This window comes from Carcharhinus amblyrhynchos, chromosome 5 (assembly GCF_965287045.1).
Source record: "Carcharhinus amblyrhynchos chromosome 5, sCarAmb.v2.hapA, whole genome shotgun sequence".
Lineage (NCBI taxonomy): Eukaryota > Metazoa > Chordata > Chondrichthyes > Carcharhiniformes > Carcharhinidae > Carcharhinus > Carcharhinus amblyrhynchos.
Window position 1 is genome coordinate 10,577,941 of NC_137328.1, and position 25,858 is coordinate 10,603,798.

Here is a 25,858-nt window from a genome sequence, read left to right on the forward strand (position 1 = left end):
TCATCCCAAAATTCAAGTTCCTTCACCATAATAGATCGTCTATATTTTGCAACAGTATTTTGAAGGAGTGTCACGCCACGTACTGTATTCTCAGGCCATGCTGTGATCTTACCTTGTCGATACTTAAGCAGCAGATCCCATATTCCCCGGCGGGAATAAGGGTCAACTCCAGCAGTTGGTTCATCCAAGATGACAACTTTTGAGCCACCAACAAACGCAAGAGCCACTGAAAGTTTGCGCTGCATCCCGCCTTTTAAATAAAACAAAGTTAATCAAACATTAGTCTCCATTTAAAGTTTGAGTGAGAGGAACTTGAAGGCAACAGCCCTGTCATAAATTCCCAAGGTTTACAAGTCAAGAAAGAGTTGGCAAAATCATTGTCCATCCCCATTTGTCCTTGAGTTCAGGTTGATGAACCTCCTTTTTGAATACAACTTAGAGGTTTGCTAGACCATCTCAAAGGGCAGTTAGGAGTCAGCCCCATGGATGTGGGTTTGGAGTCACGTATAGGCCAGAGCAGGTAAGGAAAGCAAAATTCCTTCCCTAAAGGGGAGATGAGATTTTAATTTGGTAGTTTCATGGTCACGATTGCTAAAATGAACTTTTAATTCCAGACTCTGTTAACCAGCCAAATTTAAATTTTCCAATTGCCATGATGGGATTTGAACTTGTCTCTGGATTGTAATCCAAGCTTCAGAATTACTGGTACGGTAACATTACCACAATGCTATCACACCCCTGAACTAAATTCACTGAATTCCACCTTTGTGAGAGATCATCGCTTTCAGAACAAAGAACAAACAACAGTACAGCAAAGGAACAGGCCAATCGGCCCTCTGAACCTGCGCCAATCACGTTTACCTATCTAGATCAACCACTTATATCCCTCTATTCCTTGTTTGTTTATATGCTTATCAAGATAAGTCTTAAATGTGGCTAACTTATCTACTTCAACCACATCACTTGGTAGTGCCTTCCAGGCCCCCACCACCCTCTGTGTAAAGATCTTCCACCACACATCTCCACTGAACCTTTCTCCCTTACCTTGAACTTGTACCCCCTTGTAATTGTCATTTCTGCCCTGGGAAAAAGCTCCCAACTGTTCACCCTAACTATACCCCTCGTAATTTTACAACCTTCCATCAGGTTGCCCCTCAGCCTCCATCTTTCCAGGGAGAACAAACCCAGTTTATTCAATCTCTCCTCATTGCTAATACCCTCCATACCAGGCAACATTCTGGTAATCATCCTGGAAGAGGGGGAAATTGGTTGCAAGAGAAAATGAAGTATTTAAAACAAAGAAAATATAATGTGTTGTAATGCCCAGAACTGCACAATACTAACCACACTGCACGATACTAACCACACTGCACGATTTGGTTCCAAATATAACTGAAGCACTCTGACCACAATGAAAATTAAAAAAAACAATGCGGAAAGACAGTCTGTCTTGTTTCCACTTTGCAAACTGAACTTTAGTAACCTTAGCGAAGGGTACTTGCAGTCAATACAGTGGGTGACTCAGGAACTAATAACTGCGTAGCCACTTGGCAGCAGATCTCAAACACTTAAAAATTGACAGCTGGAATTGAGTCGTCCTGGTTTGCGTTTTGAGGAGGAGATTGCACAAGTGAGGCTGTGAACTGGAACTCCCAGTCAAGCTTTGGCTCTTAGCTGAGCCAGAAGGTGGAGTTACCGATTGGTATCTGGTGTAATATCTTCCCATGACAAGCAGAACAATGCAAATACAAACCTCCCGGGCAATTGAGAAGGAACATACAGCCGTTTGCATTTTCACCACCGCAAGCCAGTAAGGGTAACTAAATGGGGGATTGCTCACAGGGAACTTTTCAAGGATTGCTTTATGCATCAGTCAAATAGGTAGTAAATAGCTCTCTATATACCCTGCCTAACTTCCTTCATTTGAGTGACCACTCGAGTAAACCTTCCATTAACACTTCCAGAAAGCATCTGATAAAATTCCTCACTAAAGGTGACCGATTCAGCTCAACCTTGTGAGAATTCAGAGAATTATACAGAAAATAAGGCACGGAGACAGGCCATTCAGCCCAACTCGTCCATGCCAGTGGTTTCTCTTTAATTCATTCCCGGAATATGCGCATCCCCGGCTAGGCCGACATTTATTGCCCATCCCTATTAGCTCTAGAGGTGGTGGTGATCAACTGCCTTCTTGACAACTGATTAGCTCATTTCCCTGGGCAGTTAAGAATTGATCACATTGCTGTGAATCTGGAGTCATGTATAGGCCAGACCGGGTATGCATGGCAGATTCCACCCTCCCCGGAGAGACATTATGAACCAGGTGAGTTTTATGACAATCCAGTAGATTTGTGGTCATCATTACCAATACTAACTTTTTATTTAATGGATTGAATTTAAGGTCCTTCCAATCTAGTTGCCATGGCGAGATCTGAACCCATCTCTCTACCAATTATCCATGCAGACTGCTTGATTACTCATCTACCAATGCAGCTACCATTCTATCATTTCCCCCATTTCTGCTCCATGTGAAGGGTTAGTAAATCCTGCCAACAGTATTTTAAGGAATATCTTAAAGCGGGAAGATAGGAGTACTTTCTCGTACAGCGAGTGAAGGTGATGGTTTCTTTCAAATAGAAAAGCCAATTAAAGACTTATCCAGTAGAAAGGTGAATGGATCAATTGGATTAGCATTGTTTTGAGTATCTGCGCCCAATACAGGAAGATGACTCACCCGAGAGTTTGTTGGTTGTTTCTTTGCGTTTGTTAGGCAGTCCCACGTCCAAGACCATCTGCTCCACCTCTGCCTTCACCTCTTTCTTTGAAAGTCCCTTCAGCCGCGCGTAAAACCAGACATGTTCCTCGACAGTAAGCCTGAGAAATTTAGAATGGTCTTCGGTTACAAAGGGATCTGACTGACTCAACATTTCATTTGACCTCTGTGAATAAATGAGCCGGGGGGTGGAGGGGAGAATAACAGGACTAGACACTGCTAATGAACCAGAGATCACAATGTGAAATTAGTATAGAGCTTAGCCCAACAAACCCTCATGATGCGTAAGTAACTTTGCTAATTGAGCAACACCAAATAATTAAAGCCATACAAACTCTTCATTTCAGCTGAGGGAAGGAAATGGCAGCCTTGCCCGTGTTACAGTTGCCAGCATACAGCGTTTAGCAGAAGCTGTACAGGAATCATAGAATCTCTATAATGCAGAAGGAGATCATTCAGCCCATTGAGTCTGTACTGACTCTCCAACGGATCATCTTCTCCAGACCCTATCTTCTTAACCCCATGAATTTATCCCACTGGCATGGTGGTTAGCACTACTGCCTCACAGCACCAGGGAGCCGGGTTCAATTCCCGGCTTGGGTCAGAAAATAGGGCACTTCTATATATTTGCCTCTTTATTAGGTTTTCACCTGACAAGGTTGGATTGGCTTCTCATTTCCTTCAACCACCTGGGTCCCCACCTCCATATCGAGAACTGTGTTCCCATTGCTAGGTGTATCACTGTTCTGCCCATTTTACCTCAGGCACACTGACATTAAATTTAAACCCTGATGGCTCCAGTCTTGAAGTGAGGAAAGAAGGTGTTTGAGAGGGAGGGCAAACTCTTGAGGGGTGTAGCTGGTCAGTGGAGATGACGATGGGTGAATAATTTACAAATGACTTGACCATCTCCGAGAAACTGCGAGTAATTTTGGACATGCGGGTGGAGAGGGAACCATACACCAGACACTTGTGGAGGGCTGGCCTCAACTGGCTTCTCTATCACCCCCACCAACTCTCCTGAAAGGTCACACCCTTGTTGTGTTGCATTATCAGAGGTACCCATGCCCGCCCCCCCCACTTAAGTAGTTACCACTTCATTCTGTCAGACATGATAGTTTTAGCCAATTACTCCAATCCAGAGGGAATCACAGACAATCCTAGCCCTGTCTTTATAAGTCTGAGTCACCAGATTATCGTCAGAAGCAGAAATCGTTAGCCCAAGAATGCAGATGCCAGTTGTTACACCCTGTTACCAGCCTACTGAGATCAGCACTGGCGGACAATCAGGCCTGGAAACCTCAGTTCCTGCGTGCTTCAGTGCATGTCCCTTTTGTTTATGGTATTAAAACGTCAACAATTTCAGTAAATTATGGTGTGCTGTGGTTATAGTCTTGTGACTTACACGGGTCACATGTTATTTTCAAACAATACGTGCACATGATGTGCCATTTTTGGGATCTATTGCAAAGCTATCACACAGCACTGTCTCACTTTTACCACAGATTAGTCACCGGCTACTTAGTGGCTTCTGTCAGCATTGTGTTGCAGAGAAATCTCTGGAGCAAAGCATTGACGGCGGGTGAGGTTGGGAGGGGTTCCTGAAAATGATCATGATTTTAGCTAACGTTAGAAGATTAAGGGCAGGATTTTCCAGCCTTGCTCGCCCCGAAAATCTCAGTCAACGGATCTTTCCATGGTCTGCCTCTCACCCACTCTGACTCCCATGCCAGGTGGGGTGGTAAAATTCACCCCAAAGAGGGTGAAATGGAAATGCCTCATAAGTTTTCGGGTATATTCAGTGAGACAAACCACTTCAGAGAGTCTGCACTGACTACAGCACTCATATTATTGATATATATGTATTATAAAATGAGCAATTCTATGATTGAAAAGAAAAGGCTCAGGATTCACTGATGGAACTTCCCACTTGGCACTTACATATCAAAAAGGACATTGTGTTGCGGACACACTCCCAGGCTTTGCCGGATAGAATCCAAGTCAGAACAGATATCTTTTCCCAGAATGTAGGCGGTTCCGGAGGTTGGAGGGAACAGTCCTGTCAAGATTGACCTGTTAAAAAAAAGGTTAACAAATTCTGTAAGACTGCAGCTTGGCATAAAGGAGTCACCTTTCCCAAGATCCCCGATAGCACAGTACCTCTGTCTCACAGCGCCAGGGGCCCAGGTTTGATTCCGGCCTTGGGAGACCGTGTGGAGTTTGGACATTTCCCGCCACCTCTGCATGGGTTTTCCTCCCACACTCCAAAGATGTGCGGGTTAGGTTGATTGGCCATGCTAAATTGCACCTTAATGTCAGGGGGATTAGTGGAATAAATCACCGGAACTCTATCACCCCGCCCGCCACGGAATCGGAGCGTGCGAGGGGCGGACAACGAAATGTCCGTTGACCTCTGGTGGGAAGTAAAATCCCGCCTAATATGTGGGGTGACAGGGACAGGGCCTGGGTGGGATTGTTGTCGGTGCAGGCTCGATGGGCCAAATGGCCTCCTTCTGCACTGTAGGGACTCTATGATTCTTTTATGATATTCTTGTTTTGTTTGCACTTAAGAGATTTGTCGCAAAGGTTTAACAGCGACGAAGAGGCGGCTGGATTTTAAGGGGCACTGCCCACCTCACCCACCCCAAGAAAAGTCAGTTGGGATTTACCCAATGTGAAAGCCAGCTGCCCCGCAGCCATTTAAGCTTGGTGGGGCATTAACCGACTGAGTGAAGGACATCTGCACCACCTGAGGAGGAAGTCCTGCCTTACTAAACTGCCAGCTAATCCAATTGGTCAGCAGCTCTGTTGTCCCAGCAACACCAGATTTGAGAGGTGGCCACAACAGGGTCAGCAGGTAGACCCTGAAGAGAAAGAGGAGATAAAGAACCCAGCACAGAAAGTTGAGAGGCCAGGTTTCAGAAGAGTTGGGGGAAGGTTAAAGGGGAGGGGAGGAGTGAAGTATATGACCTTGGTTGGGAAGGTTGCCTCCAATGGATACAAGGGGCCCATAAGGCAGGCTCCCCCTCCCTTGCCCAACAGCAACTCACCCAGTTAAAACATCCAGGATATCCGACTGGCCCTCTGCTATGGGTACAATAATGATAGGGATGGGACAAGGTTCTTAAATGGTCACCAATTGAGGTCCTCAATAGGCCCAAATAGGGAGGATGGAAAGTGGGTGGGGGAATGTGACAGGACCCTTGGTGCTTCTACCACCCCCATAAAATGTAAGAGTGGTGGGGGTGGCCAGAAGAGCCAAACACTGCATTTTACAAGCCCATCTGCCTTCAAACACATCGGCAGGGGGACATAAAATCCAACCTCAAGCTCCAAAGGAACAAGAATCGGAAGTGACATATAACAGATTGCCAACTTGCTATCCCTCAAAGCACTCAATCAAGATCCGCATCTCTCGAAAGGTTTTTGTGACACATTCTGGTGCCGTACGTAAATGCAAACTTTGATTATACGGAACCCAGTAAGTGCCTGGATCTAACACCGCGTGTCAAGCAACTGGGCAGCTTTCATTCCCCGCACAGTCTCCTTACATAGTGGTGGTCTTGCCAGCTCCATTGTGTCCCAGGAACGAGGTGATCTGCCCCTCGTAAAAGCTCAGACTGAGCCCGTCGACTGCCAGCTTCTTGCCGTTGCGGTAAATCTTGACCAGGTTTTGAATGGAGACGCCAAGTTTCAGGTGACTCGGTTCCTCTTCCACGCAACCTGAAAGGGAGGGGGAAAAAGAGGAAGCTTCAGATCACGCGGAGGCCTCGTGATTGCCCTGAAAGTGTTCCAACCCAATACCCACTGAACAAAGAGCGAAATGCTGGGGTTACGGGAATAAAAGGAGAAATTGCCAGAAGCACAGGGCATGTCAGGCATTTTCTGTGGTGAGAAAAATAGAAGCAGGGATTTTCCGGCCCTTTCTGCTGGTGGGGTCTTCCAGTCTCACTCCAGATGCCCTCCTCCCCAATCTGCCGGCGAGCAACGAAATTGGCTCCGGTGGGTCTGGAAGATCCCATCAGTGGCCAATGGCCATCTGCTCGCCAAGGGCAAGGGTTCTCATGAAAAGACGCAGATTTTGGCCCCCGCAAGGCTGAGCTCAGGGGCAGACGGATGGCTGAAAATCCAGTTGAAATTTTCCACTTTCCCCGCACAGCCAGTTTAGGTATCTGGGAGTAAGGAGCCGGTGACAGGCTCAGGGAGCTGTGACAGGCCTGGTGGCCTGCCCTCCCTGCCTGAATGCAAGGGCAGCCAGAGACCACCCTTCCGAGAGGGCCGTACCCAGTCCCTCACTTCCCCAACCCAACCGCTCCCCTCACCCAAAACTGGTTCAAAAGATTTCAGCACCCGAGAATGGTTTTCTGATGCGTTCTTGGGCGTATCGTTACTTTAATCAAGAACTGACATAAATTCTTGAGGTGAGATTTGTTCCGGAATTTTACCGTCAAGCCTTGTCTGAGCGAGGTTGTAAAATACTGGTCACGGAAACGCTATTTGGCGGCAGCTAAAAATCTATGTGATCTCACAGGTACATCGCTCACTACAAAGAGTACTCTTCAACACTTACTCTGTGAATTTGCATTCTTCGCCGATGGAGGTTGCTTGATGTTCTGAACCACGTCTCCACACCAGTAAGATTTGGTGAAAGGAAAATACCATGGTTTGGGAATGCCATATTGACCTGGATAACAAGAGAATTACAAAAATGTGAATAGTCTGCTGCACCTCTGAAAATCTAACTTCCTTGCTTCACATGGTTTGGTTTGGTGGATTGGCTTGCCCCTTAGTATCAGGGGAACCAGCTGGGGTAAATGCATGGGGCTCTGGTAATAGGGCCTGGGTGGGTTGTTGGCAGACTCGATGGGCCGAATGACCTGTTTCTGCACTGTAAGACTCAATGATATTACACGCTGGTTAAATTTGGAATCGGATTCTCAACTGACCCGCTTCCCAAATCAGTACATGCTGAGCACATGAATACCTACACTAGGGGTGGAATTTCATCGGCACATCTGTCCGAGGTTTGTACAATCCCGCTCAGAAATGCCGTTCTCCGAGCCTTGCCCACCCCCCCCTGTAATTGGGGCAGGCGTGCCGGTAAAATTCCAGCCTAAATGTGGCCATCACGAAGCAGAACTTTCCAGATATCCCAATACACAATCAATGTTTCATTCAGAATTCATAGCAGGTTAACAAGTGACAACGGGAACAATCTTGATGAGGAAATGAAAACTGGGAGCAACGTTCAACTTGAATCCGTCACACCCAAGTCAAATCACCCCCCAACACCTCCAGTGAGACCAAATGACTTAGTAAGTAAGTAAGTCTGGGGCAGGAACACTGCATCAACTCCAGTATAACGGCTGGATGTGTGTCAGAAAAATGTTCCATCTACTTGAATCTGGGTTTTCCACAGCCCTCCTCCACAAAGTTCATGGATTGAAAAGTTTGGAGCTGATCTAGTCGGTAAGAAGTCTCACAACACCTGGTTTAAGTCCAACCAGTTTATTTGATAATAATCCCACAAGCTTTCGGAAATGGTGCTCCTTCATCAGAACCTTCCACATACCTGACGAGGGAACACCGTCCTTCCTGTGAGACTAGATCCTGTGAACACACATCCTGTGAAACTAGAGAAGGTCTCTATGTACACATGAAACATTGTTATATTGTACCTCCGCAAGTTCTCATGCTCAGTCTGCACCATTAAGGCAGTGTGGCTAGACACACGTTCTCTCTCTTCTACACTGGATAGAGAGAAACTACATTCCTCTTTCGGGGGAGCTCAGAACAAGGGGACGTAAGAGTAACATGAGAGCCAAACCATTCAGGGATGGTGTCAGGAAGCACTACTTCACAATGGGGATCTCGAACAAGGTTAGTGGGGATTACGGAATGAAGGTGGGCTCAGGATACGGATCAGCCCGAATCTAATGGAAGAGGCCCAAGGGGCTGAATGGCCTATCCCTGTTCTTACTTTCCTTTCGAAGGCAAAACTACAGTGGAATTGGGCAACAATTCACCTCAGAGTGAACGATTCAACCTGGTGAGTAATGCCTCTGGTCTCGCTGCCTTGTTATTCCGCCCAATTGTGAAGAGATCAATGGTTGTCTTGAATTCTCAAAGTGGGCACCACGTAGCCTCATTTTTAATTCGCTCACATTGTGTAGGTGTTGCTGGCAGGGCCAGAATTTATTGCCCCTTGGGTAGGTGATGTGAGCTGCCTTCTTAATATACCACTGAGTGGATTGCTGGCCAACCAGTTTCAGAGGGCGAATAAGAGTCACATCATGGCCAGATTTCCTTCCCTAAAGGGCCATTATTGACCCTGGTGGGGTTTTACTGCGACAGTCCAGTTGTTTCACGGTCACCATTACTGAAACTAGGGGGGTAGTTTTTCCCATGTTGTCCGCCACAGGAATCGTAGCAGGTGGGGGGTGGACCATACAAAGGTCCAAAGACCTCGGGCAGGATTTTCCCGTTTTGGGACGACGTGACTGGAAAATCCCACCCTAACTTTTTGTTTCCAACGTATTTAAGTAATTGAATTTAAATTCCCCAGCTAGCCCAGCAGGATTTGAACTTGTAATATAATATGGATTATTAGCCCAGATCTCTAGATTATGAGTCCAGTTACATTATCACTTCGCCACCATATCCCAAACTTGTTGACAGCCTTGAATATTTTGAAAGTGAGAGGACAACTCTTGAGCAAAATGCTGATGATTGGACAATTTTCCTCTTCAATCCTGCCTGGAGACCAACATTCTTCAAGTGACTGGAATTGATTTTATGCCCAGAATTGGCATTATGAGCAATTAGCCTTCATTTGTTATATTTTGTTGAAAAACTGTCATGCTTTTCGCAGGCGACATGAGCCTTGTCAGTAGTGAATCGATTTAAATAGACTATTTTAACTTTGACTGTTCGCTGTCAAATAAACCCTATTGTCGTAAGTCCTTCCCACCTTCGATTCACTGAGTGGCGTCATTAATCTACAATTTTACAGTGTACAGTAATCTGGGAACGTGCAAATAATCTCGAAACATGTTTTGAGTCCAGATGACCCAGCTTTGACAAAAGGTCAACTGGACTCGAACCGATAGCTCTTATCTTTCCTTACAGATGGTGCCAGACCTGCTGAGATTGTCCAGCATTTTCTCTTTTGGTTTCCAATTACAGCATCCGCAGTAATTTGCTTTTTACCCTGTACTGTCCTATCTTCTATAACTCAATAATTGTAAGGGAGCAAAAAAAAATTGGAGGGATGGAAGTATTCCATGTAACGATACTAACAGATCCATTCATCTCACTTCATCAGTGACTTTGGAAGGATTATCTGTACCTGGGAAAACTGCCTCGATGTACCAGGTGAGGACTCCGTAGAGGAATGTGTCGATCATCATGAGGATGATGGAGGTGGTGATGTTGTACTCATCGCCTTTTGAGGGGCTCGAGAAGAGGTTGTGCCACTGGACGCCAATACCCTGCTCCTCAAACTGGGCAAAGTAGTAGAAGCCAAAACCAAACGCGACTGGGGAAAGCAGACTCTGCAAAAGCAACAAGACGTTGGAACTGGGAGGGGCAACTAGTGTAAGTCAACAGTTGTTATCTGTGCCCGTGGTTGTAGTAATTATTGTTACCTCACGGCAATAAACCTTTGCAAATAGGAACCGCAACGAATCTAAAAGCACAACAATAGTTATCAGGAAGGACATCAATAAACACTCTGAATGTCATTCAAGTCCACTCCAAGGGACTTGCGCTTGAGACTGGCACTGCAGTGCAGTAGCATGGGAGGGTTGCATTGTCAGAGGTGCCATGTCAAGAGCTTGAACTGAGGCCCTGTTTGACTTCACATGTGGACATCGAAGATTCCACTGCCAAAACTTATCCTTCAGCCAACTAAGAAACAGCTTATCTAGTCACTGTCTCTTTGCTTTTTCTGGGAGCTTGTCACGTGCAAATTGGTTGACACGTTACCCAAACGAGAGAATTAATAGCAATTCAAAATGTCCTTAATTGGATGTAAAGCAGTGAGGAACTGTGAAGCGCTGAGGTTGTGAAGACATGACATATATTCAAGTTTTTAGTGACAAGCGTGAATCTTTATACTTTGCTTTCGACACAATGGGCAGGACTTGAGCAAGTTTTAAAAGCGTTTTCCCCCAACACAGAATTGTACACAGTAGTTGCAGAGTCAGATACTGATTGAGCTACTTACAGCAACGATTTTGACCGGATAGGTTATATACTCCTGCCAGGCCATGCAGAGCACGTAAGGGAGGTACAGGGTGAAGTAGATGATCCCTCCACAGGCCGCTGCCAGGTTGGCTTTGGAGAACATGGTGCTGATCAAAAAGCATTGCAAGATGGTCACCACCCCAAAAACAGCGAGGAACGTGAAGATGGCGAAGGGGTTACTGTAAGGCAGGATGTTCCCTTCCTGAAAGAACGAGGGAGAGGAATCATTGTTAAAATTCAATAATGCTTCAAAGCTAACTTTGAGGAGCATTAAGCCAACAAAACCTAAATGAGAACTGTTCAAAAACAGGCGGTGGTGAAACTAAACTTTTTTACTGGGTTGCTGAGATAAGGTCTGAATCTAAACTGCATCACCTCATATATGTTGCGCTCCAACCACAGAGCACAATGATTGCAGGTTTAAAGGACCCATATAAAAACTTAGAAAATAGGAGTGTAAGGAGCCCTTTGGCCCTTTCAGCCTGCCCCTCCCAACCCCCCCATTCACTAGGATCATGGCTAATCATCCAAATCAATAGCCTGATCCCGCCTTTGATCCCCTCCATCTCAAGTGCTGTAAAACAGTTTAGTGCATCCAGAGGTTGTGAATATTTGGACAACAGGGGCAGTTAAAAGTTACGGGCGGGACAGTCAAGAAAGTGGAGTTAAGGCACAATCAGATCAGCCATGACCTTGGTAAATGGCGGAGCAGACTCGATGGGCAGAATGGCCTACTCCGGTTCCAAACTCATATGATCTTGTGTTTTTAATTTCCAGAGTCATAGAGGTTTACAGCATTAAAAACAGGCCCTTTGGCCCAACTTGTCCATACCGCCCTTTTTATCTAACCACTAAGCTAGTCCCAACTGCCTGTGTTTGGTCCATATCCCTCTATACCCATCTTACCCATGTAACGTCTAAATGCTTTTTAAAAGGCAAAAGATTTTTTTTCAGTTACTTTGTACCCTTCCCGCAAAAATCACAGAAGAAACCTTGCCGCAGATTTCGTTTGGACAAAGTGAAATTCCAGGGAACTCTCCCACTCCATCAACTATCTCTTCAGTAGCCCCGTAAACAATAAGTCTTCGGCCTGGGTGAATGTGGATCCAGCCTAGCTACTGAGAAACACCAGGGACATTCAGCCCCACACTCACTTCCAACCACTCTCAAACGTCTACCAACACTAGCAGAATTCCAGAAACTGGGAAAAGGAAGGTTGACGACAACACAGATCCAACTTTATTTGGATAACAATACATGCACTTACCTTCAGAATGACCACCAGCAGGGCTGCACTGATGAGAAGAGGAATTAAACTGCTGATGAACCAGCTGAGCCACAAGGTGCCGCTACTCAACCCCATAATTCTCATGGTCTCCTTGAGCCGTGCTTCTTTCTCATAGACTATCCCTTTAATGATCACAGCGACAGAGTATATCCAGGCCAGGGTGGTGAAGAGGGGCAGTGACTGGCTCAAGACGCGAAGGAACCTAAGGCCAAATGGCAGAAGGAGGACATTTTTGAGGTTTTACTTTTTGAACTCTTCAGACATGGACACAAGTGAGCACAGTTAAACAAAGACTTTAATGCGATCTCCTCGATCAGATGAAAGCAAAGAACATTTCAAACTCTTGGTATGAGAGTCAGATGCAGGGATTTGGAAACAGACAGGGGGAGAACGTGCAGACTCCGCACAGACAGTGACCCAAGCCAGGAATCAAACCCGGGTCCCTGGCACTATGAGGCAACAGTGTTAACCACTGTGCCGCCCAGTTAAGATACGGAAGCACAGGCGATCTGAAGCTCCTTGGGTGTGCCATGCAAGATTCAAAAGGAAGGGAACTAACTCCTCTGTTGAAAGTCGAGAAGTTGATCCTTTGAACTTACAAATCATCCACGTAGCAGGGGTAAGGCATCTGCTGAATATACACGCCGGTTTTCTTTTTGCTCCCTGTCACAGTGCGAATAATTGCGTGTTCTATTATATCCTGGAGGTAAGAGAAACCACCCCAAATGTACCGGAGATCTTCAAATGGGTCGGCACGAGGACCAGGATCCCAGTAGCTGTATGAAAAGCACAAAAAAGAAGGAAAATTTATTTATTCGTGTCCCAAGTAAGGATTACATTAACACTGCAATGGAGTTAATGTGAAATTCCCCTAGTCACCACACTCCGGTGCCTGGTCGGGTCAATGCATCTTTCAGACGGTCAGAGGAGGAAACCTACGCAGGCACGAGGAGATTGTGCAAATTCCACACAGACAGTGACCCAAGCCGGGAATCGAACCCAGGTCCCTAGTGCTGTGAAGCAGCAGTGCTAACCACTGTGCCCCCCAAATAAGCATCACTCTCAGCGACAGAAACTTTGATGAAACAGTGAGCAAAGTCCTCAACGTGTTTCCCTCCATATGTAAAGCTCCATGGCTTTTAAAGTCATGCCACTGTGATTGTCTTACCCATCCATGATCTTGTTTGTCCTCTCCACATTGTCTATATCCATCCGAATCTTGTACTTGACGTGCTCTGATGGCTTTGTACTCTTCGAGTCAGATCCCAGGAAGACAATTCCAGCCCAGAATTTCCTTTCATCCAGCAGTTCCATGGACTTGTTTATTAGCTTCTCCTCCGTGGGTACGGCCTCCAGTTTGTCCCACTTTATGCACTGGGAACACAGAGAGAGAAGTTACAGTTAACATCCGGTCAAGCACCATCACCCAAGCTTATCCAGCTCACCATAGAGTCATCACAACAAAGAGATAAGCCACTGAGTCGGCACAGTGGTAGAGCGGCTAGTACTGCTGCCTCACAGCGCCTGGGACCTGGGTTCAATTCTGGCTTGGTCACTGTCTCTGTGAAGATTGCATGTTGTCTGCGTGGGTTTCCTCCGGGTGCTCCAGTTTCCTCCCACAGTCCAAAGATGTGCAGGTTAGATGGATTGACCATGTTAAATTGACCCTTAGTGTCAGGGAGTTTAGCAGGGTAAATGTTTGAGATTATGGGGGATAGGGCCTGGTAGGGATTGTGGTCGGTGCAGACTCAATGGGCCGAATGGCCTCCTTCTGCACGATAGGATTCTATGCATATCTAGAATTTCCCAGTTGGATTGATTAGTGATGATTTTATAACAATGGGTGGTTTTGTCCAGAAGGATCTACCCTCTCAAACCCTTCCATAAACTTAGAGAAATCTATTAGGTCATGAGTCAGCCCTTCGCAGAGAAAAGGAAGCTAGCCTGTTCAGTTTTTCCTGATGGGGAAAGTCCTGCTGTTCTGGTGCCATTCTTAAAGGTCCTACAATGGCTGGGAGACGAACACCGGCCTTCTGTGTGGCAGGTAAAAACTCTACCCCCAAGCAACCAACACTGCCAGGGACCCGGGTTTGATTCCCAGCTCGGGTCACTGTCTGTGCGGAGTCCGCACATTCTCCCCATGTCTGCAAACCTACCCATGGAGGCTGCAAGACAAATTTTGATCAGGTGGGGCAAATTGGTTGGAATGACCAAGCTAAAGACAGTTAAGACTGACCTCCATAGCGAGTGATATTGTGTGAATTGCCTGCTCGGTCTCATTGTAAGCCTCCCTCCAGGTGTATGTTGACCTGTTTGGGTGATGGGCCTCCTCCGGGTATTTAGCGAGGAAGTTGGAGAGGTCAGCAGCCGTCCACGAGGTTCCAGCTAACTTCGAGTCGACGTACTTGGCAGTGACGTGCTTCTTCAATAGACTCTGCGGAGATTAGAAGTGAAAGCAAAAACATTTGATGTCAGTACAGTATTCAGTGGTGGTGAGGCCTGTCCGTGCTCCCTCGCAGTGGCAAGATCAGGTCTGAAGTCAACTAAAATGAGAGAAGAACACAACTGAATCTAGTTACATCAGAGGCAATTTTTTTTCTATCTCTGATAATTCCCCCTTATCTCTTCCCTCCCAAATGCAGCAATCATTGTGCCTCCTGGAAAGAGCAAGTTATTCGTCACACTGTCTATCTGGAATTGTTTCCTTTTGACTTATTTATCCAATGTCATTTTGAAAGTTACGATTGAATCTGCTTCCGCTGTCCTTTCAGGCAGTGGACTCCTGATCCTGACAATTTTTAAAGTTTATTTGTTAGTGTCACAAGTTGGCTTACATTAACACCACAATGAAGTTACTGTGAAAATCCCGCCACCCAGTTGCCGCACTCTGGCACCTGTTCGGGTACACTGAGGGAGAATTTAGCACAGCCAATGCACGTAACCAGCACGTCTTTCGGGCAGTGGGAGGAAACCCACGCAGACATGGGGAGAATGTGCGGACTCCACGCAGACAGTGACCCGAGCCGGGAATCGAACCTGGGTCCCTTGCACTGTGAGGCAGCAGTGTGCCGCTGCGTTAAAAAAAATTCTTCTCATCTCTTCTCTTGCATGTTTCCTCTGAAACTTTTGCCATTGATTTGAAGTGACTGATAATATTTCAACTCCTGGGACTGCTTCTGGACTACAGGAGGAATCACAATCATGCCTGAAGCCTCTGCAAGTGCTCATTCCAGCATTTCCTGAGTGTACTTTGCCAGCAATACATTTAAGACAGACAGCTTAGCCTAGCCCCACAGTTCTGGAGAAGATCAGTTAACTCAATCCAACTTGAAAAATTGGGCGTTTTAGAATCATGCATTTGCCTACTAGGTCTTGGGGCAAACTCATCTCAAATCTGCTGAGAGTAGTCAAAGGAAAAGGTCAAAATATAGGCTATTAATAGGCCATGGAACCAAAGTGGGTAACAGGAGTTAAGGAATGAGCTAACCGAATATTGGTTCCTCTCCTGAAACATTTCTAAAAGCAACAAGACTTGGGCCAAATACTGCTTGAGCACATATGGCCAATCAGAAGTGTCAACCAACTAAGTAGGAAAGCTTCTGGGTAGATTTAATTGTACTGCTGCCAATGCAGTCCTCATGGTTTTTCATTCATTGCACAGTTGCTGCATTCTCCACCAGGGGACAATGCAGTTCACATAAAGTCATTCGTAGACAACTGAAGCACAAAGTATGAACGGACCTTGCCAAAGTTCTCTGCCAATTAGACAGTCGATTACACCACTCTCATGTTCCCTGCACGCAACCCATACTTAATGTACACAGTTGCTTAATTACAAAGAGTGGGCATAGCGAGTACACAAACTCAGATCGCTGCCAGTAAGATGTTCATTTTTTATTCCACTGGGAAAGATACTTGTCTCGATGAGACCAGACTCATTCTTCTATCTGCAAAGGAATAAAACTTGGGATGGGTTCGCTGTGAACCTCAGGCTCATGATTTCCAAATCAAATGCGCACAACAAATTCCCAAATCCTTGCCTTGCAAGGGGAGTCAAGAAATGTTGAAACTGGCACTTAATATGAGAAAAACAAACTCCTGCGAATAATTAAAATAAACCATGATTGTTAGCTTATGAAAGCATTATAATACAAAATAAATAGATGTTAGTGTGCATTTGGCTGGCTTACATTGGCTAGCTTTTGGGAGCAAAGTGAGAGGTTGAGAGGCAGTAGGAGGAGGTACACATTTAGGCTTTCACATACTTGAATCAGAGGACAACACTGGAAATAGAGTAGGGCAGTGGGGTCAGTTTTGGATTGCTTTAGCAAAGAGTTTACACAAAGACAATGAGCCTAATTCCTTCTGTGTTGCACACTTGGGAGTGTACACCTGGGGGCGGCACAATGGTTAGCGTTGCTGCCTCACAGTGACACCGCAAACTGCTGGCTCCAAGTGGAGAGGATCTCCAAGAAGATCGGGCATATCGACTCAGACGTCAAGTTTCTACAAAGATGCACGCTCAGAAAGCTAGTGGCTTGTGTTACCAAATAAATCTGTTGGACTTTAACCTGGTGTTGTGAGACTTCTTAGTGTGTTTATCCCAGTCCAACGCTGGCATCTCCACATCATGGCCTCACACTGCCAGGTACCCGGGTTCGATTTCTGGCTTGGGTCACTGTCTGCGTGGAGTTTGCATGTTCTCCCAGTTGTGACCAGAACACCTGGAGGAAACCCATGCAGATACGGGGAGAACGTGCATACTCCACACAGTCACCAAAGGCCAGAACTGAACCCGGGTCCCTGGTATTGTGAGGCAGCAGTGCTAACCACTGTGCCACCATGCTGCCCTGATAGTGAAGAGTGCAACACCTCATATTATAGAATCATAAAACATTCTTCATAGGAGGATCTTGGTGACTGTGGAGAGAGGGCAGAATTGGACTCTAAGATAAAGACAAAAAAACTGCGCATGCTGGAATCTGAAACAAAAACAGAAAATGCTGGAAAATCTCAGCAAGTCTGAGAGTATCCATGGAGAGAGAATCGAGTGAACATTTCGAATCCAGATGACCCTTCACCAGAGTTTTGTTCTGACACCCCCCACAATTAAATAACCATCTGCTGAACAGGTACCCAAAATGGAGGGAAAAAAACTGTCAATCACAAAATGGTCAATTTTTTTCGGTATTCTTTCACGGGATATGAATGTCGCTGGCTGGACCCAGCATTTATTGGCCATTCCTAATTGTCCTTGAGAAGGTAGCATTGAGCTGCCTTCCTGAACTGCTGCAGTCCATGTGGTGTAGGTACACCCACAGTGCTGTTAGGGAGGGAGTTCCAGGATTTTGACCCAGCGACAGTGTAGAAACAGAGATATATATATTTCAGGATGGTGCCTGGCTTGGAAGGGAGCTTGCAGGTGGTAATCTACGTGCTGCCCTGGTTCTTCTAGGTGAAAAGAGTTTATGGGTTCGGAAGGTGCTGGCAGAGACGCCTTAGTGAACTGCACTGTGCATCGTGCAGATGGTACACACTGCTGTCACAGTTGGTAGTGGAGGGAGTGAATGTTTAAGGTAGTGGAATGGGGTGCCTGCCAAGCAGGTTATTTTGTCTTAGATGGTGTTGAGCTTCTTGAGTGTTGTTGGAGGTGCATTCACCCAGGCATTCTGTTTAAAAGGTGTCAGTGAAGTGCAGAGACAAGCAATTTAGACGATGGTTTTGTCTTGTTTGCGGCACACAGATCGTGCTAATTCATTTCAGAATTAATCAATAATGTAGGGTGACACAGTGGTTGGCACTGCTGTCTCACAGAGCCAGGGACCCAGGCTCAATTCCCAGCTTGGGTCACTGTCTGTGTGGAGTTTGCACATTCTCCTCATGTCTGCGTGGGTTTCCTTTGGGTGCTTCGATTTCCTTCCATGGTCCAAAATGTGCAGGTTAGGTGGATTGGCCGTGCTACATTGTCCCTTGGCGTCAGGGGGATTAGCTAGGGTAAACGTGTTGGGTTAAGGAGATAGAGCCTGGGTGGTGATTGTGGTTGATGGAGACTTGATGGGCCGAATGGCCTCCTTCTGCACTGCAGGGATTCTATGTGAGACAGAATGATGACACAGAGGGACTAAGAGTGTACCCAGCCGCTAATGTCTACTTACTCGAATCAGATCCATTGCTTGACCTCTTTCCATAAATTCCCAGATCTTTGGTCCAATCTCTGCCCACATCTCTCCAGCCTCTCTGAAGACACTTAACTCTTGAAAGGTCTTGTTCACCTGAAATAAAGCAGGCCAGCCTTGAGATAGAAGTTGAGCAGGCGAATCGGTTGTAAGTTGGGTGGATCGATTTTGTTGTAATTATACACGCAATGCTCACCCAGGAAAGGCCGAACGCTGAGTAAAATAAAAAGCTGACCAACAGATTGTTTCCCTGATTGTACAAAAATGGCAGGTCAAAAGACTTAGGGCGCGACCTTACCGGCCGTTCACGCCACGATCCTGCTGCAGCAAGGTCAGAGGATTTTCCATTCACTACGGCGGGATGGGAAAATCCCACCAGCATGAACGGTGGTGAGATTCCGGCCTTAGCATTCTTCATGACTTTCAAACTTCTCAACCACTTATAGCCAATGAAGTACTTGTTGAAATGTGGTCTCTTTTGTAACGTAGGGAACACAGCAACTGAATTGCACGCTGTAAATTCCCACAAACAACAATCTGTTCATGGAATAGGTCATTTGTTTATCGTAATGCTGATTGAGGGATCTGGCCAGGAACCGGGAAGAACTCCCCTACTCTCCTCCAATGGATGGCACGGTGGCACAGTGGTTAGCACTGCTGTCTCACAGTGACAGGAACCCAGGTTCAATTCCGGCCTTGGATCACTGTCTGTGTGGAGTTTGCACTTTCTCCCCGTGTCTGCGTGGGTTTCCTCCCACAGTCCAAGGAGTTACGTTGATTGACCTAAATTAACTCTACTGTTAGGGGAATTAACAGGTTAAATATGTGGGGTTACGGGAAAAAGGCCTGTGGTTGGTGCAGACTCGATGGGTCCAACGGCCTCCTTCTGTACTGTAGGGATTCTATGAAAATAGTATCTGGGATCTTTCACATCCATCCAAACCGGATGGGGCCAACTCCAATCCCACATTTATGGCTGACTCTTAGAGCTCCCAGTGAACTTAGGGGCATTGCCTGCTTTCCAATGAAGACAACCAAGGGTAATAATTAATTTGAAAGGCATAGAATAGCTGGGGAGGGACTTAGTAACACTGCTGAGAGCAAAGGAGGTCATATCAAATTGATGGCTGACGCCCCTTCTCATCCAAGCTAGGGGGAGCAGTAATTCGGAGTCACTGGGTGAACCATCACTCTCAATTGCAAGGTCCAGCTGAGTTTGATCAGAGCCATCAAGACAGGCCATGCCCTCTACTTATGAGAAGATATGTGGTGCAAAGGAAGTAAATGGGATGGGGCAGTGGATGGAAGTGGTGTAGATAGGGAAAAAGGAGGAATGTGTTCCCGGTTACCTTGGCCTGCCGACAAGGAAAGCTCACCTCTTTAACGATTCTCCGGGTCACAGGGGTATCAGGAGTGTACAGAACTTTGCCGACTAGCAGTGGTTTCATGGCTCTCCAGATCATCTTAGAAATGGGGTTGGATTCCAAATTCCTCATCAGATCGTTGCAATATGGTGCTTGAAAGAGAAGCAAATATTTTACATCAAAAAATCCACGAACTAAGTATTTTTTTTTTCCTTGCTGAAAACATATGAGGGAAATAGGAAGAAAACATTGATAATAATCCCTGCGTTTGCCTAACGCCTCCATGACCCATGACCTCAGTAATGTGAGAATGGCAAAGAGTGCACCAATTTATGCAGCCAAAGAGAACATAAGAACATAAGAACATAAGAAATAGGAGCAGGAGTAGGCCATCTAGCCCTTCGAGCCTGCCCCGCCATTCAATAAGATCATTGGCATGTGATTGGCCAAGGTATTTTGCCATGGAGAATGCATCAGGGAACTATTGCCCCCACACTTTTGTGGAAAAATTGTTGCTCCCTTTGAAATTTCACACTTTAGTCTACGTCCCAATGATTGCAAGACAAATGGTTTTGATAACAGGTCCAATTTTCCAGCAATATAGGCAGCATGGAGGCACAATGGTTAGCACTGCTGCCTCACAGTGCAAGGGACCCAGGTTCAATTCAGGCTAGGGTCACTATCTGGGTGGAGTTTGCACATTCTCCCCATGTCTGTGTGGGTTTCGTCTGAGTGCTCCAGTTTCCAAAAAACATGCTGGTTGGGCGCATTGTCCATGCTAAATTTTCCCTCAGTGTACCCAAACAGGTGCTAGAATATGGCGGCTAGGGGATTTTTATGGTAACTTCACCGCAAGTATTAACTGCAGCACAGTGCACGGCATGGTATCACAGTGGTTAGCACTGCTGCTTCACAGCTCTAGGGTCCTGGGTTCGATTCCTGGCTTGGGTCACTGTCTGTGTGGAGTTTGCACATTCTCCTCATGTCTGCGTGGGTTTCCTCCGGGTGCTCCGGTTTCCTCCCACAGTCCAAAGAAATTGCTAAGAAATTGCCCCTTGGGGTCCAGGGATGTTTAGGTTAAAGGGATTAGTGGGCATAATATGTAGGGATATGGGGGTAGGGCCTGGGTGGGATTGTGTTCAGTGCAGACTCGAAGGGCCTCTTTCTGCACTGTAGGGTTCTATGTTCTATGTAAGCCTACGTGTGGCAGTAATAAATAAACTTTCTAAGACTTTTGCATCCAAATCCAGTCTGTGACATTGGTCACCATTAGTAAAAGTACACAGTTTAATGTGCACAATGACAGCCAAGTGCGAACACTCACTTGTTGAATTGTCGTAGTGTGCGGCCTCCTCGTCCGTGCCGTTTTTACCCAGAAGGTACTTGTAATTGTTGTCCTCGTACCAATTCAGGGATTTGATTTTTAAGCCCCCGCCTTCAGGGTGACCGCACACGATCCTTGACACGGCCTGGTAGAACTCCTGTGGTGATCCAGTCATGTTGTCGTTGGATAGCAGCATCACCTCGCGTCTCATGTCACTCCAACTCTTCACTTCTGTCAACTGGGGGATCAGAAAAACAACGTGTGTTACTACCCAGGTGCTTCTCTGGTACCTAGCTCTGAACTGGAGAACAACAAATGGTCTTGTTTTTCTGTAAACAAGACTATTTTCAATCATAGAATACCTACAGTGCAGAAATCAACACCAACCACAATCCCACCCAGGCCCTGTTCCTATATCCCCACACATTTACCTGTTAATCCCCCTGACACTAGGGTCAATTTATCATGGTCAGTCAACCAAAAACTAGAGGACATGGGTTAAGGGTGAAGGGGGAAAAGTTAAAAGGGAATATTAGGGGGTGTGGAATGAGCTGCCAGATGAAGTGGCAAATGTGGGCTCACTTCTAACATTTAAGAAAAACTTGGACAGGTACATGGATGAGAGGGGTGTGGAAGGATATGGTTCAGGTGCAGGTCAGTGGGACTAGGCAGAAAAATGGTTCGGCACAGCCAAGAAGGGCCAAAAGGCCTGTTTCGGTGCTGTAATGTTCTATGGTTCTAACCCCGTGCATCTTTGGACTGTGGGAGGAAACCAGAGCACCCGGAGGAAACCCACGTAGACACGGGAAGAATGTGCAAACTGCACACACAGACGGTGACCCAAGGCTGGAATTGAACCTGGATCCCTGGCGCTGTGATGCAGCAGTGCTAATCACTGAATGGCCTCTTCTGCACTGTAGGGACTCTATATCTATGTAGCCAGGCACAGGCACAGCTTAGCAGAAACATTGCTTGAGACACTAGCATACTAGTTCCTTGTGAGCATGTCTGACACATGCTGCACCTTTGTATTACTTTAATTATTGTCATTTACATGTATCCTGGCAGCCATCGGCTGCCTGGTTGTGTATAAATGCATCTGTGCTGGAGTTTAAGAACCTCCCCTACTGGTCTTTTTATGAATGGGAGATTTGTTGGAATGGTAGATAAATAACGAAACAAAGGTCGGAATTTTACCGTCCCACCCATCATGAAAATTGACAGGGGTTAGGGACACACAATGCAAAGGTCCGTTGACCTTGGGTAGGGTTTTATGGTTTCAGGATGAGCAAGCCCATAAAATCCCACACAAAATGTTTACATTTCGGAGGATTGTGGTATGGGGATGCGTTGATGACACAGCACTTGGGATCAAAGTTAATGGAGAGGAAGCAGGATTAGGCTATTAAGTTGGATGATCAGCCATGATCGTGATGAACGGCAGAGAAGGCTCGAAGGGCCAAATGGCCTCCTCCTGCTCCTATCTTCCATGTTTCTATATCAAACAGGTTTTCCTCTCTGCCACAGGCATAGAATGTTGGGTTGCTCGCTTCTATCGCAAAATAACATTTCTCTCTTAACACAGCAAAACTTGGAGGCAATAACTGAACCACTCCACAAGATGGGGTGGTCAGGTGCTAGTTCATTACAAAAACAGGACGAGGGGACCTCTCGCTGTAACACTCTCTCTGGCCCCGATATTTACGGAACGAGGCAAGGAGGCTGCAGGTGAGTTCCAAAATGGCCGGAGAAGTAGGCAAGATCGGGGCATGAGGGAGGTCGTGAGTCAGGAGCTCATTATCATTTTGTAGGCCCGCGTCACACATGGTGTCTGGTCACCTAGCCTGCAGGCAAGAGGGAACACCCGTGGCAGGAGACTGAAAATAATGATTGCCCAGGGTGGAGTAGGCTAGTGAATGAGTGGGACGCAGATTCAAAGCCATTGTCGAAAGAAGCAATGGTGACACAAGGAAAAGCAGCGAGTCCAAAGATGTGCAGGTTAGGTTGATTGACCGTGCTAAATTGCCCCTTAGTGTCAGGGGGATTTGTAGGATAAATACAAAGGGTTGCGGGAATAGGATCTGGATGGGATTGTAGTTGGTGCAGACTCAATGGAATAAATGCACTGTAGGGATCAGCGCATCCCATCACCACAATCCTCTGGAACGTAAACATTTTGGGTGGGATTTTACGGACTTGCTCGTCCCCAAACCATAAAATCCTGCCCGAGATCAATGGACCTTTCCATTGTCTGCCTCTCACCCGTTGAGATCTGGAATACATTGGCCGTAAGTGTGGTGGAGGCAGGTACAAACGAGGCACTCAAAAGGGAATTGGACTATTATTTGGAAAGGAAGGAGATGCAGGGCTATGGGGGGGAAGGCAGGGGAATGGCACCAGCTGCACTGCTTAATCGAGAGCCTGCACAGACACAATGGGCTGAATGGCCTCCCTCGGAGCTGTAATAATTCTGTCATTCTGTAAACCTTCAGCAAATAGAAGAACACAATAGGCTCTCGTATTCCATTGCAGGTGCATTTATACAGAGCCAAGCAACTGGCTGACTCTCAGGATATATGAAAGACAGGCAACTGCGAATTGAGCACAATATTAAAGTTGTCTTCAACATCAGCAAACTGCAGTTCAACTCAAGAGGGATTTTCCCAAAAGCACGTAGTGTTGGCTCAGGCAGGAACAGCAGTGTGAAACTCGCAGGCTGCATGGCCAGCTTTTCTCGGCCAGTTGAACAACTCCGTGCATTTTAAACGAGGAAACAAGATCCACGCCGTCAGCTGGGAGGAACCAGGAATCCCGAGGTTGGGCTGCTCATCTTGAATAAATGCCCCCCTTCCATCAAGGGAATTGGGACCCTCCACTGCCACACCAGGCATTGGGGCACCTCCCCAACAATGCCAACATCAGGCTCTCCCTCCCCACTCGGAGGCATCAGAGCTTTCCCCTTTCCACCCTCATTCTCAGAGGGATGAGGGCCCTATTGCTTCTCCCCTCCCACCCTACTGCTCACAGGCATTGGGGCTCTCCCCTCTTCCCCACCCCTCGCCCATAGCACACATCAGGGAACTCCCCTCCAATGGGGCTCCCCAAAACTCCCACCACTGGCACTGCCAAGTGGCACTTCCAGGGTATCAAGGCAATGTCCCCCACCACTCAAGGGGCCATACTTCACCTTCATGCTCCCTGCATGGTCTCCATGACTGGTTTCTGCATTTGAAAACCAGTGGTGATTTGCATTGGCGTGATGTGACACTGACTGGGTGGGAGGATAAGGCTTGGTGGGCCATTACAGCGTCAAGGTCAGTAATATATGTTAATTTATTAAAATTCATGGAAATGTTCACAACACCAGCGGGGAGGGGGGCACGGGGGAGATCACAAACCAAGAGTCTCGCTGACGCAAATCCTGTTTTGGCAATCTTGCGAGATTTAGCGACCATTTGCGTCCACGTCGAACATGCCTGCTGGGTAGCAGTCTGTGTTTTCTGGAGATCGGAAAGGACCCAGCGGGTCCAACAGCAAGTGTGGGTTGCAAAGCAGAGTTAATGCTTTAGCTATTCAAGCCGAAAGCATAACGCTGCTTCTCATCCCCGCAGATGCTGGCAGGCCAGCTGAGTCTTTTCCAGCATTTCTCACGGAATCATACACTGCAGAAGGAGGCCATTCAGTCCATCGAGTCTGCACCGACTTTCTGACAGAGCATCCCTGCCAGGCCCTATCCCCAAAACCCCATGTGTTCATCCTGCTGATCCACCTAGCCTACAAATCTTGGGACACTAAGGAGCAGTTTAGCATGGCCAATCCACCTAACCTGCACATCTTGGGACATTAAGGAGTAATTTAGCATGGCAAATCCACCTAACCTGCTCATCTTGGGACACTAAGGGGCAATTTAGCATGGCCAGTCCCCCTAACCTACACATCTCGGGGCACTAAGAGGCAATTTAGCATGGCCAATCCACCTAATCTGCACATCTCGGGGCACTAAGAGGCAATTTAGCATGGCCAATCCACCTAATCTGCACATTTTGGGACACTGAGGGGCAATTTAGCATGGCCAGTCCCCCTAACCTACACATCTCGGGGCACTAAGAGGCAATTTAGCATGGCCAATCCACCTAACCTGCACATTTTGGGACACTGAGGGGCAATTTAGCATGGCCAATCCACCCAATCTGCACCTCATGGGACACTGAGGGGCAATTTAGCATGGAAGACCCATCTAATTTACACATCATGGGACACTGAGGGGCAACTTAGCATGACCAATCTACCTAACCTACACAACTTGGGACACTAAGGTGCAATTTAGCATGGCCAATCCACCTAAGCTGCACACCTTGGGACACTGAGGGGCAACTTAGCATGGCCAATCCACCTAACCTGCACATTTTGGGACAGTGGGAGAAAACTGGAGCACCCGGAGGAAAGCCACAGAGCCACGGGGAGAACGTGGAAACTCCACGCAAGAAGACAGTCACCCGAGGCCGGAATGGAACCCGGGTCACCGACGCTGTGAGGCAGGAGTGCTAACCACAGTGCCACCTTGCCTCTCGAACAGTTTTGGTCAGCAGGGAGTCCATGCCTCTGCGCTCATGAAGACAAGAAGTGTAGTTATCTGGTCTATTTGGCTGCAGTCCAAGCCAAATGCAAGTTTTCCGTAGCCGGGTG

The 25,858-nt window shown here is 46.8% G+C and overlaps 1 protein-coding gene across 1 annotated transcript in view; it reads right to left on the reverse strand.

The window, feature by feature from the left end:
• The window catches only part of LOC145342898 (phospholipid-transporting ATPase ABCA1-like), a 153,608-nt gene that overhangs the window by 46,118 nt on the left and 81,632 nt on the right, over window positions 1-25,858 (reverse strand). Inside the window, exons 9-22 of the mRNA XM_080188471.1 lie at window positions 21,173-21,410; window positions 19,861-20,000; window positions 18,464-18,580; window positions 14,545-14,742; window positions 13,477-13,682; window positions 12,908-13,084; window positions 12,288-12,510; window positions 11,001-11,222; window positions 10,122-10,326; window positions 7,344-7,457; window positions 6,325-6,496; window positions 4,715-4,846; window positions 2,735-2,874; window positions 113-250 (exon numbers count right to left, since the gene is read on the reverse strand). Coding sequence (XP_080044597.1) covers window positions 113-250; window positions 2,735-2,874; window positions 4,715-4,846; window positions 6,325-6,496; window positions 7,344-7,457; window positions 10,122-10,326; window positions 11,001-11,222; window positions 12,288-12,510; window positions 12,908-13,084; window positions 13,477-13,682; window positions 14,545-14,742; window positions 18,464-18,580; window positions 19,861-20,000; window positions 21,173-21,410 — 2,422 coding nt within the window. The remainder of the gene's footprint in view (window positions 1-112; window positions 251-2,734; window positions 2,875-4,714; window positions 4,847-6,324; window positions 6,497-7,343; window positions 7,458-10,121; window positions 10,327-11,000; window positions 11,223-12,287; window positions 12,511-12,907; window positions 13,085-13,476; window positions 13,683-14,544; window positions 14,743-18,463; window positions 18,581-19,860; window positions 20,001-21,172; window positions 21,411-25,858) is intronic.